We start from the raw sequence: 18,384 nt of genomic DNA, 5'->3' as shown, positions 1-18,384 counted from the left end.
GAAAATTATGCTGGCTTATTAATATAGACTTTTGGACAAAAAAATAATACTTTTAGCCTTCAAACCACTGGGCCTTGTTCTTTAGAATTCCACTTCAAAATAGTGCTGCCAGTTTGGTAAATGTCTAATGGAAAACAGGAACACAGCTTGAATTGTGAGCACAAGGTTTCATTGTGTACCCAAAACAAGCAAATTTGTACCCAAGAATGTTTTATTACATTGGCTAAATTTTCATACATGTTAAATTATCACAATAAGCAGTTTTTTTTTTTATCAACAGAGGTCTCTACCTATGACTACCTAATCAAGGAACAAAATAAACAACACAAAATTACTGTATTCACATTACATAAGAATTTAGAAAAATAAAACTGTACATACAACATTTTGTGGAACTGTACATATAATAAGCATATTTGACACCTTTTTATTGATATAGTTATTATTTTAGACTGCAGTTGTTTTTCAGAATGTTGATGACACTTACAATGATGGAAAGTTAAAGTGCCTATGACACTTATTTTTTTTCTATTTTACATCAAAATATAATGACTCTTAAACATGTTTTTGCAACATTTGTGGTATTTTGCCCTTTTTTGAATTTTTATCAAGCTCTATAATCCGCGGATAAAATGCCTGGCTGAGCAAAGAGGGTGCCATGACGTCACAGTAGGCATCTTCTTGAGAGAAATATTCTTCATTGAGTCAGGGGTATTCAAAAAACCCCAAACTACACATCGAAATGGCATTTTTAGGCTAAAAAGATTGTAAACAGTAGCTTCCACACTCACTTTGCTTCTTTGATAAACTTGGTGCTGCTACCATTACATCATGGGTTCCAGTACTCTTTAACGCGGCCAAAGAGATACGGGGAGCCTAAGTTTGATACAATTTCGTACTTTTATCACCTCGTAAAATAACAAAGATGCATCAGAATCACCTACAAATCTTACCAGAAACCCTCTACATACTTCTATTTTTATAATTTAATGCTAAAAAAATAGGTGTCATAGGGACTTTAAGTGGTCACACAATTTGCTCATGTTCCAAAATATTAACTCAAACTGGTCAAAACCCCAAATACCTATACGAGACATGTCAAAAGAAACATATTTGTCCATGTAACAATAATGCTATATTTATCTGCATAGCAAATTATCTTCACTACTATCAAAAAATTTGAACTCTATTGGATGAGTATGTCAATAATCTGTACAAGGAGTACTTTTGTCTCTTTCAAGAAATGCTTGATGATATGGTTTTAAACTGCCTGGTATTGTCAGACCCAAAAAACTGTCAGTTCCCAAGATATTTCTGGACCCTTTCTCTCGATGTAATTATGGGATTTCAATACCTGGTTTGCAATTTTTTTTTTTAGTTTCTCAGAAACACACTGTCTATCAAACAAGGTGTTATACTTGTCAAAACCATATCCCAAGAACCGCATCTGTTTTTAACATTACCTAAATGACAAAAATCATCTTCCACAAAAAGCTGAATAAACTTATTTATAGGGATAATCATTGGATAACTGACAAACCCAAAGCAAACACCTAACAACAGCCAGTCAAACTTACTGTAACTATGACAAAAGAGTTAGTAAGAACTCAAGTAAAGACAGATATAAAAACCAACTTGAAGAAAATCAAGTTGTAACAAGGAATTTGGCTTCAGATTGGTGGAGAGTATCATGCAACTGCAAAATTTTGTGGAAAAAATCATCACAAAATTATTCTTAATAATTATAACACTCAAGTGAAAACTGCTTTAGAAGAAAAGGTAAAATCTTTGTGATTCATGACCAAAGTGTGGCATAATAGCACTCTACCCACCTAGCAACACATTTTTGTAAAGCTTCGAAATTTTTATCATTTCTTAAAAGCTAGTCATTGCTTAAAGTCCCTATTCACATCCAGAGGTTTAGATATATTTCGATTCTTTGTGTTATCAGGATTAATCTCCAAAAAAATTTTTTGTGATTGATTAAATATTTCCCGAGATATGCCACCTCAAAGTTACTCTTTTGGCCATGCCCTTTTGACTTTGCTGGGAGAGAATTACTGGGCCGAGTCTTGGACCTACTACCTTTCCAACATTCAGTGACGTCACCGCAAGAATCCATAGATATGTTAATATTCTCTTTATGTGCTTTTAAATGGGTAAATATCTCAGAAAACAACAAGAAAGTTGTACAAGTCTAAAGAACATGTAGCTTCGCGTAGTCAAGTGAATGTAGGCATATCGATCGTAAGACGTTCTAGCTGTGACATCATGAGGGACTTTTAGTTACCAGTATTAACTTCGCCTGGCCAAATCAAAAAGGCGTGGCCAAAGGACGAACTTTGAGGCGGCATATCTCAGGGAATATTTAATCAATCAAAAAAATTTTTTTTTGAGATTAATCCTGATAACACAAAGAATGGAAATATATATAAACCTCTGGGGGTGAATAGGGGCTTTAAGAACTTAATCCTTTGCAAAGAATGCACTAAATTACAATTTATTGACAAGATTTATTTGCTACTTGTTTCTACATTTCCACTATAAATGCTTAAAAAGTTTTAAGGGTCTTGCAAAAGTTTTGCTTCATAACTTGGCAATATGATGAGCCTTATTCTAGATCAGAGTTCAACTTTCTTAATTAAGGAATGCTTTCCTTACTCCACCGCACAAGAAGTAATAAAAATTAGCACATGATGGACCTCCATTTGCATGTTATCATGCTCATCCAATTCATCAAATGCAGCAGTCATATTTTACGTCATTTGACACGTCACTTGACAAGAAATGTGTCACACAAGTGTTCATTAATATATTTGGAGATATCACTGTCACAATGATTACTCTCATCATTGTACCAGGAGAGACAAAAAAGTGATCTCAAGGCATGATTAATGAAGAACTTCTCACGCAATGTCAATTGTAACTGAATCACAACAGTTTGAGTTTATACCCAAAAATAAAGGTATGAAACTTGAATTTAAAAAGTAATCTATGGATTGATGTTCATAACATTATTAGCAACAATTGTGATGTGCCAACAGAATTAAAAGCATATCAAATTTCATTTAAAAAAGGCAAAAGACTTTGTCTCATTACTTTTGGAATCAAAGAACTTTCGAGATGTTTCACATGAGATGCAAAAAAAAAAAAAAAATACATCCATTAATTACATATTAATTTTTTTTTTTAAGATCACATTGCCAAGCACAACTAGCAAAATGACAATTTTTAATTAGATTCACTTCAGAGCCTTATTCTAGATCAGAGTTCAACTTTCTTAAGAAATGCTTTCCTTACTCCACTGCAATTAGATTCATTTCAGAGCTCTGTTTTCTCTACATTAAAAGCGTCAAATGCTATGTATGAAACAGCTTTTCATATTTTTTTTTTCCTGGAAAAAGAGAAAAATTATAAACTAATGGTCTTAAACTTTTTTAGGGGGGTTAGCCCCAATGTCACTTAGTTCTTTGAAACACTTTACTTCCCCTGTACTTGCACACTTTAAGAAAAAAGAAGAATTGGTAAACTTCCAAAAAGTCAGTTTATGCTACAGTCAACTCATTTCACCCTTGAAACCCTAAGAATAGTATACATAATCTCCATACTGTTCTCCGAACATTTCCTTAAGTACTGAAGAGGAGAATTTGTTTAACAATCAGGAGCCTCCACAGTTGGTGATCCTGTACTCCAATGACCTTCTATGTTTGATTCAGCAATGATTTTGTCCATAGAAATTGGATGCTATTCACTCTTGGGGGTTGGAGAGTGGAGGTTTTTTGAGGCAAAACAGTTAAGAATTTATTCCTACAGCAGTCATTAACAAACCTACCTCGCCTACAAAGAACATCTAAAAATAATAAAGGTTGTATCGTGTCAATGAAGACTCAACCAAAGTCAAAAAATGATAAAGCTGTATGCTTCTGGACACAGCAGTGATCAAAGGCATACAACAACAACAATAACAATAACCACTGATAGAAGGATCAATTTGTGACTGAAGAATCCAAATTATAGTAACAATATTTAATCAACTGTACAAAACTTTATTGCCTGAAAACTGTTCTAGTTGTTACAAGGCAAAAAGGAATTTATCTACTATTGTACAACAAATTTGCTTGTTTACAAATGCCACCAGATTAACAGTCAAAAACCTCCAGCAAATCATGAAGGATATCCATCAGAGAAATCAAGAGAATTTTTCTTCTGCTCTTTATATTGAACACATTTTGAGCCACACTGCACTAACAGAAGCATGTCATGAATGATACAGATAACAGTCATCTAAAATAACAAGGGCACGATCATTGGCAACATATCCCTTTCTCCCAGTGATAAAAAAGATTTTTCTAAAGTCCATAACCATTTTCTCAAGGCATCACTAACAATTTCCCAGACAACTGCTTTGTGTACCCTCTGAAACACTACTTTTTCAGTTTTCTTGCAAGTGAACCTTTGTGTCAGGCAACCTCTCTGTACATCAAAATGACTACCTATGATTGCACACTACTAGTTGCTGACAGAGGTACATTTAAAATAATATTTTCATAACCTTTTTATTTTGTACAAATAAGTCTTTTTAATTTTAATGTTAAAGGCCATCATCCTGCAGGTAAGAAAAGAAAAACAAATAAAACGAGTTGTTCTAGAATTAGCAAATTAAGAAAACAAATCATATCATTAGAAAACAAAAGTCTAGCAATTGTGTTTTTTCTGGCGCTATTTCTAGAATAAGCACCAACTTAAGAAAAAAAAAGATTACAACTAAAATAATAATTAAAAAAAAAAAAAAAACAGGAAGAAGGAGTTAGCAAACCATGCAATTTCTTGTCAAAACTACTTGTATGAACTAAATAACTACTGCTGCTTCAATCTTTGAGATCAGCATGAAAACCTTACAGACAACTTTTAAAAACTGTGCCATATACCACCAACCATGTCATACAGCAATCATGTAACAACCTTCTCAACCTGAACATCCACGTTTTTTTATCAGGAATAGTGCAGTAGATAAGTGCACTTGCCATAAATCTTGGAAAACAAAGTAAAAGATTGAGATACACACTGACCGAGCCTGAACAGCAAGCCACTCCTCTTTTCTTGGGAGGTTCTGGTGGCGCATCTCCAACAAGATCAGGTGATGGCAAACCATTCACTTCAAAAAAATTCAGTTCCTTATAGCACTCCATCTCGATCATCTGCAGATGGAATTTAGACAGGTTTTGTATAATTAGCAATGGACCAGTTTCAAAACTTAAATCCTTCTGGTCCTTTTCAGACAGCTGTTCTTTAATTAACATATTCTACCTAACTGAGTGATAACTACTGATAAAAAAGATTCGTTTTCACCACGCATCAGTTTGGTGATAGATCACAAATGATGTTAGTAAAAGTGAAGAACAGTTCCCAAAACATACTGTTGGCCGACTGTCCATTGACAGTTTTCATTATGTTTCGGGTCAAAGTTTTGGCCGACTGTTGGCCAACAGTTGTTGCCTGTCCGTAACCTACCGGTAACATGTTGGTAACCTGTCAGTGGGTTGTAAACTGAAATGATAGAGCGATTGACTGATTTCTATTTACTGTTTTCAACTGGAAAAAATCTACTTTGTTTTCGGTCAATTTTTGGTCTGCCTAAATCTGTCAGCTCTGTTGGTAAGGTGTCGGTAACCTGTCGGTCGACAGGTAACTGACAGCCAAAAATGGGAACCACTGTTCACTATTACTGATGAAGTCAAAAGGTGGTAAGAACAAAAAAGTGGCACAGGCACAGCCAAGTGTCCCACTGACTCTCGTACCACATTTTGATGTCTTCTGTGATCTATAGCAGTACAGGTCTACACCTACACGGAATGTTTTTGTTTTTTATGATAAAAAAGCAAGTTGTTGATAGTGACGTCACCTATGTATCTCTACCCCAATAGATCATAAGTAAGAACCAATCAAAATGAGTAGAGGATTCAGCTTATCATTTAATAATAAATGACATGCACCAAGTGTGTATGAATGAACTGTCTTACAAATAGCATGAAGAAACAGCTATGGATATCTATCATGCTGGGATTAAAAAGTGAACCTCAGAGTTAAGAGGCAAAGATGTTCCCCATTAAAATCACAAAACAAACGAGTAAGAGTTTGATAGAAGTACCTCGGATTGCCAAGGAATTGAAACTGATCCACTAGAAAATTTCCTATAAAATTCCTCATCACTTTCATCCAAGCGAACACCCTTCACAGAAGAGAACTGTTCAATGTCTAGGACATCTTTGCAGTAGACTGCTCTAGGCTAGAAATGATGAATACAAACAAAAGGTTAGCTGAGAGAATCATTCCTTAAAGCAATATCCAAATGTTTGTTATGATATGATTACATAATGTGAGATGTTATTCGCTGAGTTTACACAAGGCAAGAAATGTGTTTTCTTCATCAAGTAAAATGTTAGAGGAAAGGAAATCAAGTTATGGTCTTAAAAAGTTAGAGAAAGCCATTGTGACCCATCAGTCTTCAAAAGTTTCTTTACTTTGTTCATTTTAATCATTTATTCTATTTGCTGGTTCATTCAATTTTTTTTTTTTTTTTTGGTGAATACATCCATTTTTTTTTCTGCATAATCCTTTTGACTCTCTTGCATAAGAAATCCTTTTGACTCTCTTGCATAAGATGACAAGAGAAATTCTATCCAATAAAATCATTCTCCCAAACTTATTTTGAAGAGAGTAAAAAGGTCCCCTTTCTCTCAGGGGGCCACCACATTAAAGTCAGTGAAATTCCTATACTACAGAAACAGGTGGGAAATTTCACAGCACAAAATTAATAACATGTACTGATTTCCATATACTGCACAGGTGGCATTACCAAGCCACTGCATCAGTGGCTTGCTAATGAAAAGAGTGTAGAATGAGGTACAATACATTTTATATTACAGGCTTTCCAAACTTACATCAGGTACAAAAGGGGGTTTGAAGATTCCAGCTTCCAACTGGGGCCAGTTTATATTTCTAAAGAAAATGTGTTTCTTTATTTCTTCTCCACTTGAATCGCCACAACCTAATCTGTTAATTACTTCTTTTTGAAGTGCCTAGAAAAAAATTAATCATGTTTTATATGAAAATAACATTACAGTAATACATAGTTCTACGCTGTGTAACCACTCACTCCAACTGATCAAGGCTGAGCAATTCAGTTGAAATATTTGACAAAAGAAACCATGTTCCAGTCAGTTTCTTTTAAATCATGTCTTCAGAATGTGGAATAAACATTTTTGATTACAATAAAAAAAACATTTTGTTGTCATTCATTCAAGAGGCTTAAACCACCACTCTCTACAATAACTTTGATTTACTGCAAAATTACTGATCCCATTGCTATCCAACAAAAGCTGAAATATCACATGCTAACCAAAAGTATGTGTAATAATACATAATGTACTTCTGTACACCACTTTTGAAATCCAGTAAGTAAGAGAATTGAAGTCACATCTAAAGGTCAACTAAGGTAACCCATATTTAATGAAAATGTTTATCTATTTTTAGCTTTGGGCCAAAAACTCATACTACTTTTTTTGTGTGTTTCAAGTAAACCAATGATCCTTGCAGATGAAATGCAATTTAAGCAGTTGCAGAAAAGAGGCCTGAAAAACTGCCAAACAGAGGTTCCACAAATTTTCAACCTTTGCTGCAAATTTGGTCACCAAATATTTAGTTGTACTTGCAATGGCAACCAAAATGGTTGTGACTTGAGTGCTGTTAGGAAACTGTTAGGTTTATTTAGCCCTCTCGGCAATTTGCCGGGTTGCATGCAGGTAACAGTTTATAAAAAAAACCTGTGATTTACATGTACAGCTGTACATTGTATACCTATAGGCAGGAAGGGGAAATGATGGAGCTATATTCCCTAATGCAATTCACTGCAGCCCTCTAACATTCAAGACATTACCTGACTACATATTAGTCTTGCTGATGAACTGAATTTTTCTGTGTACACTTCTTCATCTTCTTTAACTCTCCGTTCCACCTCATCTCTCTTCACCTTCTCTTTTCTTGCTCTAAATGGAGACTGCCAAGACAGAATCATATAAAATGACACTTCAAATGCGTTGAGAGAAGTGGCAAATTTCTTAGCTGGTTTTTTTTTTTTTTAGTGGGATTCTTTTTTGCTACAATTTATTTTTGCAGATTGAAAACAATCTGCCAAATCAAAAACTACAATATTGTCATGTTACATCCCAGAGTGTGCAATATAACTGTGCAAGGTATGGGATCTGCCAGGCTCATGGAAAGTTCTTCTGATATAAAGAGGTGGAACCCACCAAAACAGATTTTGTTCTACTCACCTTTCCTTGAATCATCTCATAAATGAGACAACCTAGACCCCACCAGTCTGGGGAAAATGTGTAGCGTTCATTTTTTACAACTTCTGGAGCTGCAGCACAAAAAAGTAAAACCTTATAAATCATCCAAATAAATTTAATCCAATTTTTTCACCCACCCTTCTTATCTTGAGAGTTTGACATTAGATAAGAAAATAATCCTGGTTGATAGTTTTCCTTCATCACATGACTTGTGCTTTTAATCAGTATTAGTGATGTTGTACTAAGTAACTTTTGGCAGTAATGTTGCAGTCTGAACGACCAATTTGCTGTTGTCGACAAGAGTTCAGACAATGCTGCTTGCATCAACATGTCAAGATCTTGGTCACAAACTGAAAGAATCATTTTGTTTGATGTTGATATCGTGGTAAAAAGAAATCAACAGTGGTTTAGCATAGTATGCACTCTTATCTACAATGCTATTTGTCATCCCAGTGGTCAAAATTTGTTGTGCTTTAAGGGTCCACAAAATTTTGAACACTGCAATGACAAATTTCATTGCCCATAAAAATAAACCATTGTTTATTTGGTACATAGAATAGCTTACTCCATGGAGTGAATAGGCTGTTTTACCTTTTCACTTCCAAGATCTCTTTTAATTAAAAGAGATCTTTTGATTGAAATATGTGGCTAACTTACCCATGTAACCTATTGTTCCGACTCTCCCTCGTATTGTCTCTCCGTTTTTAATTTGAACAGCTAAACCAAGATCTGAGATTCTGACATGACCGTAATCATCTAAAAGCAGATTTTCTGGTTTCATATCTCTGTAACCAAGATCAAAAGGAGCCTAATCAAATATTAAATCCCTTGCTCTCTTAAACTATTCCACAATAATTATATTTGTGTTCACCACAATAGAGCAAATTTAACAAATGGTAAACACCACAGCGTACACTATTGAGTTATGGATGCACGCGGGAGGTTGCTAAGCATGAAAGAGGCGTAAGAGTCACTCAAGGCGATAGCTGAGAGCGACTCTAGCTTCTTGAGTGCTTAGCAAACCTCCCAAGAGTATCCATAACTAAATAGTGGACGCTGTGGTGTTTACCATTTGTTTTATAACATAACATTGATACATTGTAGCTAAAGAGTTCCCTTTTATTTAACAAATCTTACGTGACCAGAAAAAACAAGTGCGCGCAGAAAAATAGTCTTCGCATTTGCTCACATCAGCAGCATACACCCATGGGCAAATGGGGGACACTAAATTGACCAATCAGAGTGCGTGTTTTACTTTGGTTATGTTATAAAAACACTTGACAATCTCACAGCAAGTCAATGACAAACAGGTAAGCAGGGGTTTCCAAAGGCACCCCTCTAGCAGGTAAATATACTGGCTTGTAATGCACTGGCAACCAGCTTGTAGCCAAAACTAAAAAGGTAATTTTACTCATTATTTGTATTTTTGTGATATTTAAACAAGCCAGCTGAGTTCAGCTTAAAGTTGGTTTAAATGGGGGCCTGTATGAATAACAATGCGGCTAGACCACAACACCCACAGTTACATTTCCTACTCTTTTTTCCTTATACAAGAAGACTAGAATGTCTGACTAACCATTTGCAGATATCATAGCAAAGGCAGTACATTGTCCTCAGTTATTTTAAGACCCTGAGTGTTGGTCTGGGGCTTGAACCCTACACCTCTCCCACCGCAGTCAGGTGCTTTACAACAGGACCTAACAGACAGTGATTCATATACACGTACCCTCTTCACATTGGTTGCATTCCAGGAACAACAAAAAAACAAAAGACTTGAATAGAACTCAAAATTCAGGAAATGCTACTTTGAGAGTTTAAACCTTCCACATTTCCCAAGGGGTGCACCCACCTTCCTTGCAAGAAGAGGCCCTCCAGGCCTTCAAAACTACATGCCTCTTATTTCAAACCACCCCTCTGTACCAAATTTTATTGATAAATCCTTGCATAAGTGAGTTTTTCATAGTTCAGTAGCTTAGCATCAAAGGCATTTTTAAGACTTATAAATAGTACAATTCTAGTCAGAGAAAAACCCTTGGAAAAGATCAATAAATTCAACACCGCATTCAAAACATATTTGCTACATTTGTTACAATTATGTACCTGTATACTATTCTCTTTGAATGTAGATGAATTAATCCTAGCATTACTTCAGCTGCATAAAAAACAGCCCTTTCTTCTTCAAATCCAGGATTACCCATGTTGTGTACATGAAACTTTAAGTCTCCTCCATTCATTAAAGTTAGAACCATACAAAGTGCATCTTTGGTTTCATAGGCATATGCTAAACTGACCTTCAAAAAGGAGACAATTTGTAAAGAGAAGAATTAACATCATGCATGGCTACTAAAAAGTCCCAAATTATGAATCTAGGCTTCCATAACATCAATGAGCTTCCTATTTGCCACAGTATTTCATGACACAATCTTAGACTAATTATAATAATTCTACTTTGGGATTGTCATTAAAAAACCAAGCACCTGCTACTTTATGAAAATAAGTACTTTTGAAGTGATTCTAACATTGAAGTCTGCATAAAAAAGTTACTCATTACAAATGTGTCCCAAAATGCTGGAAATACAACTCAGAGAGTTTCGTATTTCAAATTTTCAAGGGGAGCATGCCCCACACCCCCCCTATTTTTGTTATGAGGTACAAAATGTAGATATAGGTAAGGCAGGGGATTATTAGTGTGTAGAGGGGAGAACAAGTACATCCACTAACAAAAGGAGTTTTTACAATTTTAAAATGGTTAGAGAAGGTCTATGATTGACACAGGTTGGAAGAAGTGGCAAAGGGGGGCTACAATACGCCATTTTCGATATATTAAAATTCTAATATGGCTCTGAGGCTTGGAGGAATAAAACAAAATAAAGGTATTAATCATTTATCCTCAACCTATACATGATTTCTTTAGTATCATTCCCCCAAGCCTCAGAGCCAAGTTTTAATTTTGCTAAATCGAAAAATGGCCTATTAGGTTTTAGATTTCATCTGAGATTGGCAAATTCTAAATGTATAGGCATTACTACTTACCACAAATCTGCTGTCAATTTTTTCTAAGAGCTGCTTCTCATTCAATGCCATTGCTTCCCCTTTCCTTCTCTTTATCCTTTTCTTTTCTAGTTTTTTCATTGCATACATTTTCCCACTGATTTTGCTTTGACATGCACAGACCTACAATGAAGAAACTTACATTTACTTTCTCTCATTGACATCTGGTAGGGATATTACTTATTAGTATAATCTCAGAGCTGAGCAAAGAGTTTCCAGCAATCTGATTAGTCGAGCCGTTCCTTATATGACAATATATAATCCGCTCCACGCGGTTTATATAAAATGTTAAAATAAAATGTTAATAAATGTTACTAAAATGTTATGATTTTAAAAATTTCTCTGCTGTTCAGCTCTGAAATTATACTAAATCAATTATTCACCTCAGGTTTGGTGAATATTGTCGAATAATCCCCTCAACTTCATCTTGGGGATTATTCGACGATATTCACCTTGCCTCTGGTGAATAATTGTTAAATATAATAATGGTAATATAACAGAGTGGAGTCCAATTCAGTCGGTAATCTTACAGCGATTAACAAAACAGGAAGACCACCAGAAAGGAGGGCTGTTTGTTAACCACAACTACAAGCACTCACAAAATTGGATGACATGAAGTCCTGTTACTGCTTAATCATTACCATTAGAACTCCATAAGCTAATCCCACTTCTTTTCATGTCTTGATTTTATGTTTCTGTGGTACAAGACATTTTCCTACAAGACTATTTAAAGGGACTGAAAAATAACTTAGAGGGTAATTCCTTGGAATGTGCTAAGATTTCAGATGACGAAATTCTCCTGGCTCAAATGCCAACTCTTTCACTAAATTAAACTGAAAACCTATTACACTTTAAATATTTGCCATATGGAGTCCAACAGTATGAGGCACAAGTTCACACTACACAATACAAAAAAAATCAATCAAGTTTACCTCCCCAAATCCACCTTTCCCTAATACTCTGTAATGGCGGAATGTTTTCTTCGTTACAGGTTGTCTGTTGATAAACAAAACAGCCTATTTTGAGAACAGGAATTAAAATGTGTTAACTAAATATGGACATAATTTCTTACATAGTACTGAGGTGGACTGTTGTCAGAAACAGCGACTGATGTTTTGAGATTGATAGTTCATTCAAGTCAGCACTAGAAATTAGTATAAAGTTGTTTTTAAGTTGTGTGTTAAAAGTATTAATAGGATGTAACTTAGGCTGCAATGTTGACTCTGATGTGGTGTTCATTCTGGCTTTTAGAATATCCATCGTAATCATTGACAGTTATCTTTTCCAGGACTACTACAAAACTGCATAATTGACAGTTCCTTCTGTTAAGCAAGTTACCTTTCAAGCCACTTCCATTGAAGATAACGTGAAAAGTAATAAGTACGCTGATAACTCTCGAAAGGGCGTCCCCCTAAGAAATCCTTGACTTCCCTGATCAAGAAAAAAGAAAATACTTTGTTGAAGATGGTTATACCGGTATATAAAAAACCATATTAGCATTCTCCAATAATATTCATGTCATCATGTTCCTGTTGGCATCTTATGCACTTATTATTACTTGTTTAAGGCTAGCAAACTCCTGAATGCCATGGAAAGAATAAAATGTGTTGAGTTGATCACAGTGGCAGGGCTCAATACTAACGGTAGCCAACTAGCCAACCACAGACTGGTAGAAATTCAGTTTTGGCAAGTGGTTTTCGATTTCCAAGAGCCAGTTTGGCTAGTAAATAAACTGAAATTGTTGTAACATCTAAGTTGTCTCTAGCCACTTGGCTAGTAAGTTGAAAAGTTAGTGTCAAGCCCTGAGTGGAAATAGTGAGAAAATCCATTCAGTGCTTCAGCACTACTTTCCTTACAAGAAGCGTCCAACAGGTACTTATAGTTCTAATATGAATGTTTAAATACAAGCCAGGCTACATTTGAAAGGGGAAATGGAAGAACTCTTCAGTTTCAAGAACATATTCAGGGCTCAACACTTACGGTAGCCCACTAGCCACAGACTAGTAGAAATTCAGTTTTTGGCTGCTGGTTTTCAATTTCCACTTGCCAGTTTGGCTAGTAAACAGACTGAAACTGTCATAACATCTAAAAGCATCTAAGATGTCACTAGCCACTTGGCTAGTAAGTTGAAAAGTTAGTGTCGAGCCCTGATTTAATGATACTATTACAGTAATAATTTAGTGCTTGAGGGTCAGTGAAAGAAAACATTGTCAAATATATCTATTGACCCTCTTACCATCACCTATGAAATTGAGAACCTGACTCAGTAACAGTTGGACTGAACTTTTATACTCTTCTAATGCATCTACAAGGTATAACTGCTGTATATTCTGGGCAGTACAAGCACTTTTCCACAAAAGAAATTTAACTCTCTTTAAGGTACAATACCAGACAAAAGTAATCATCTACTTGCCTTTCAATACATGATATAATGGGTGGGGAATGGGTAGTTAAAACCATTAAAACAAAGAAGTATAAGGTGCAGCATCCAACATGCTTTGCTGCCAATGGAAGCTCCATACAACATCATCCTCTACCATTCCTCAACTGAATCTGTTTTACTAAAAGCTTTACAGTGTAACTTGTTGGTAATACCTCACAGCATCTCTAAAGACCTCCATAGAGAATTCTTCATCAGCAGATTTGGCCACTGTGCTCCTTGTTTTTTCTGCTGTGTCAACCATGATACCAGCCACTATTGGTTGCTATTACGGAAACAAAAGACTCCAGTGACATGCATGTGACAAACATCCTACATTCTAAGCTAGGATTAAACATTTTAACTTCTAAGATCTGATTGTTAATTCTCCCCTCTAGCTGCCACACATTTCCAAGATCTGATTGTTAATTGTCCCTTCTAGCTGAGCACTGCTCATTTCCTTGTAAATTAGTTAAAACAATTTGGTTTTAAATTTAGATACCAATTTCTATCTGCGATAAGTTTGAGTACTCTCAATACCCGTTTGCTGGATAATGCATTGATATTATAGGGAAAGGTTACATGTTAATCACTTCTGGGAGTTAGATGGTTAAAGGTTGATGTGCATTGCTGGAAATGACAATGACATGCTTGACCCATTTTTACTGCTAACCTCTTCCACAGGGCATCTCTTCACTCCAATAGTCTACAATAATGTGCAAATGTATGTAGTCTGCAATCTAATTGACAGTGGTACTAAAAAAGCTTCATAATCTACAAGTCTTGTTAATAGTCTTTTTGAACATGATAGTCATGGTCACATGCATGCGAGGTAAAGATATCACAATCAAAAATAATTTTCTGTCTCAAACAAGGTGGTAATAAACATATTAAACTTCGTCTCAAACAGGGCCAGGATTTCAGATTCACTTCAAACAACCCAAACAATATACTTCTTAAAAGCCCTTGCTCCCCTCCTCTTCCTCTTCTACTAAATGGAGGGTTTAAGTTTGATAATAAAAGTAAACGGTGATTTTTCAGGCAGCTGAAATTCGGCATTCCTAACTAATTCAGAATTTCTGAATACATGGATGAGTGTAGGGCTGTTTTGAGAATGATTGTCAATATTCAAGAAGGTCTGATAGGCAAAAAATGGGAATTCCTCTAAAAGTTTTTATTCATGCCAATAAACCCCAATTACTCATTAATAATGACTATAAATTTATGGTTTGACTAATCTAATTCATTAAAGACAGAAAAATCTTTAAGACATCCCTCTCAGATTTTTCAAAAAGAAGAAACCTGGTTTAGAATAAGGCTGTCTCTGACAGCCCATGCTATGTAGGACAAAGTGTATGTCAGTGATTAATAAAATTTGTTTACATTTTGAGCTAATTTTTCTTTGTAGCTCTAAATGGTGAACATGTAACTTCCTATAAATTTTCTTCACATTGGCCACTAGAAGTGTACTGTGCATGTATGCTGTTTTGAATTCAAAACAACTGAAGTATCAAAATTAGTAAAATTTTCTTGAACCATGACAACAACAAGAATTTGCTATTAGCATCCCACACACTAAGAGATAAACACAGCACATAAATTTAAAGAGGAAAGCATGTATAATAAAATAAAAAACAGTTTCACGTCGTAGATTTTCTTTAGCTTGCATGTGGCATCAAAATGACTTCAAATCAATTCAGTAGACAATTTCACATTCTGAATGTAATTAAAACTTTAAAATCATAATTATGTATGCCGGTACTACAAATGTGAAGAGAATTTCTCTCCTTTTGCCATACCAGGGAGAACATTCTCTAGAAGACAACAGTTTCCTACAAATAGATTCCTGTATAGTTTCCTGTTTAAACATTTAATCATTGATAAGGGCCTTTTTTGTTGTTTCTGCAACAAATTAGGGGTATAAACATTTATCTGTTTAACTGGACTACCCTTGGCACATGCAATAGCTAACATGGGTGCAGCAGCTGCAATCGTAAAGCAAGACAATTCTTACAAAGCCAGTGTCAAAAATATTCATGCTAGGTGTTATGTTGAGATCTTTTACAAACCAGATCTTTGTGACATTAAAACCATGTTAAATTTTTTTCAAGAGAGGGGTCGGTAAGTTTCAACCAATTCGTGCTTAAGAAGATACACCAAGTTTCGAAAAAAAGGAACACACACACACACACACACACAGAAATAAGCAAATCCCTTGATCTCTCGTGATAAAAGCGTATGAAATTCGCACCAAAACCAATGTCTGGGAAAAGTATACATAAACAGTTAAAAGCCGGTTTCTAGCATTATAATTCCTGTGGGGTTTACAAGACCGACAATACTTGGTGATCAATATCAAAAGCACATAAAAGATAGGAAATCTTCCATTAAAGAAACGTAAACATAAGAAATTGCAACGATATATTACAGGTAAATGCGCTTAGGTAAGCCTACAACTCACTTTCGGCTCATTACAGTTATTATGGTTAGCTATTTCCCGCAATTTGTAAACCCCACGAACACAGTTGGGTATAAAGTATTTTAATAAAACGTGAAAGGCTTGTAGCAGATTGGGGAGCTGTCAAGCCACTAGGGTTTCAATATTTTTAAATTAAGTCATCATGGATTGTATACACATCGTACTTCGAGCGAGAAAGATCATACAGAGACACCGACGAATAATCAATCGTGATACTATCAGGTTCGACACAAAACAGCACAACAAGGTTAAATCTGATTTCAGTGTGACCTTAAATTATAAATGATTCTCTTCATTAACACGCAAGAAGTGCTGTAAGTCAACTTGGAATTCTAATCATTTACTTTTGCCCTAATTTTAATGGGTAATTCAATTCGCAGATCACAGAAGCAATAGAATTTTATCGAGTGCCATCGAGAATGAACCAGACAGTCATGATATCCGTAAAGAAATTTAAGGTTACTGCCGTGATCCCAACCAATAGAACCGTTAACGGTCTAAATCATCTGCAAAGTGCAACAAATTTCGCCCGAATAAATAAAAGAGTAGGAAATGTCCTTAGTAACCCAAGTTCGCTGCTTACCGAATCTTCGGGAAGATGTCTCGCTACCAGTTGACGAGCCAACTCGGGCTTTTTCGCCGCTTCTGCTTTATCGAATACGTCCTAATTTGAGAACAAGAGAAAAAAACAATGATTCGTTTATCAAAGCTTCCGCAGCATAATTGAAAGCGTCCGTGAATTACGCAAGACTGTCCATACAATTGCAAAGCGAGGTACCAACAATCATGCGAGATTTCTGCTCACCACTTCATCGAGGAAGTCGATGGCTTGCTGAAGTGGAGCATTGCCAGCGCAAAATAATCGAAAGAGTTCTCTCCCAATGGGTTCCTTCTCACAAATTCTGTCATACGTGAGAACAACTGTAGAGAGAAAACGCACAAAGAGTCTACCTAAATGAATTTACGAACCATCTTAACTCAAGAGATGATCAAGAGAACAGGTCAGAACGAAAGCCTGCATTGTACCGTCAGGAGAATACAACGTGAAAGCTTACCATCGTTCTTAATAGCTGCAGATATGGTGTGATGCGGAAATTTCAGCAGTTCTTTCCATTTCTTACTTCTGCCTTTAGTTTTACCTGCAACACAGAGGAACACGTTCAAAATATTAGCGATAGAGTCCCGTGTGACACTCCAGTTCGAATGCACGAACCCGACGAGCAGAAGTTCACAACATTTGCGAGCTTTCATCCGCCGCAAAGCGAACTGTTTACTGCAAAATTCAAGGTCATACTCACTTTCTCTGGCTTTTAAATAAACAGTGTTAGCTACAATATTCTCTAGTTCCATAACTCGGACCAAATCATGGGAAATAAAATGGATAGTAGGAAACCACCCACAGTAATATGGCTGTCATGAACCGAAACACAACCAAGGCTTCTGATTGGTGGATGTGTTATTTTTTTTTTTTTTTTTTTTTTTATCAGGTCGGTGCCTTCCCTTAAGTAAAAGAAGTATCCCTGCAGGATATAATAAAGGAAAATTACAGTGACGGATTTCATACAAATTTCTGCCTCTTCGCGTGTCTGCCCTCTGTATCCTGCAGAGTTATTTGAAAGGCAGCTATTGGGCTGAGCAGTTTAAGATGTTTATCGATAGCTGGTTCACTCCAGTGGACCCCCCTTGAAAACTCTCGACAGTAATGACGTCATTATCGAAATAACCGGCTTACTCTAGCCATGAAATTGATCCACTGTTTCCTTGCAGAAATAATGCGATATTAATGATGTATATCATAAGAGGAAAAAACTTGGGAAGTACGATTTTTTTTGTCTGACATTTATTTTAATTGTAGGAAACGAAGTTGTTATGAAATGGCTTTTAATCTAATCTGCCAAAGAAATTTTAAAAGTAAAAAAGCTTTAAAGACCATAGATTTAACTCCGCCAAATTTCATTAAACCCGGCATCAATTTACCGAAAATTGAATTTCAGCAGTATATGCTTTTACTTTGTTATCTGAAAATTTTGCTGATGAACTTTTTAAAAAATAAAAGTGCTGATGAATATCCAGTTTCTTTTATA

General features: G+C 35.6%; 1 protein-coding gene across 2 annotated transcripts; it reads right to left on the bottom strand.

Moving 5' to 3' along the window:
* Positions 1-4,025: 4,025 nt before the first annotated feature.
* LOC111331987 (G protein-coupled receptor kinase 5-like) lies at positions 4,026-17,754 on the bottom strand. Of its 2 annotated transcripts, XM_022937236.2 has the most exons (16): positions 17,599-17,754; positions 17,356-17,439; positions 17,106-17,221; positions 16,884-16,964; positions 13,998-14,107; positions 12,741-12,833; positions 12,335-12,398; positions 11,385-11,525; positions 10,452-10,642; positions 9,009-9,136; positions 8,334-8,422; positions 7,937-8,056; positions 6,942-7,079; positions 6,149-6,286; positions 5,070-5,198; positions 4,026-4,606 (listed from the first exon to the last, which is right to left on the bottom strand). In XM_022937236.2, the coding sequence occupies exons 1-16, from the start codon at positions 17,648-17,650 to the stop codon at positions 4,592-4,594; spliced, it is 1,689 nt and encodes a 562-aa protein (XP_022792971.2). In that variant the 5' UTR covers positions 17,651-17,754; the 3' UTR covers positions 4,026-4,591. The 2 variants fall into 2 exon arrangements, with proteins under 2 accessions (XP_022792971.2, XP_088611104.1); XM_088754978.1 differs by lacking the exons at positions 13,998-14,107; positions 16,884-16,964; positions 17,106-17,221; positions 17,356-17,439; positions 17,599-17,754 and adding an exon at positions 13,816-13,969.
* Positions 17,755-18,384: the final 630 nt, after the last annotated feature.

Source organism: Stylophora pistillata, chromosome 1 (genome assembly GCF_964205215.1).
Source record: "Stylophora pistillata chromosome 1, jaStyPist1.2, whole genome shotgun sequence".
NCBI classification, from domain to species: Eukaryota; Metazoa; Cnidaria; class Anthozoa; order Scleractinia; family Pocilloporidae; genus Stylophora; species Stylophora pistillata.
The sequence above is the reverse complement of the archived record's forward strand: the minus strand, read 5'-3'. Positions and strand labels throughout refer to the sequence as shown.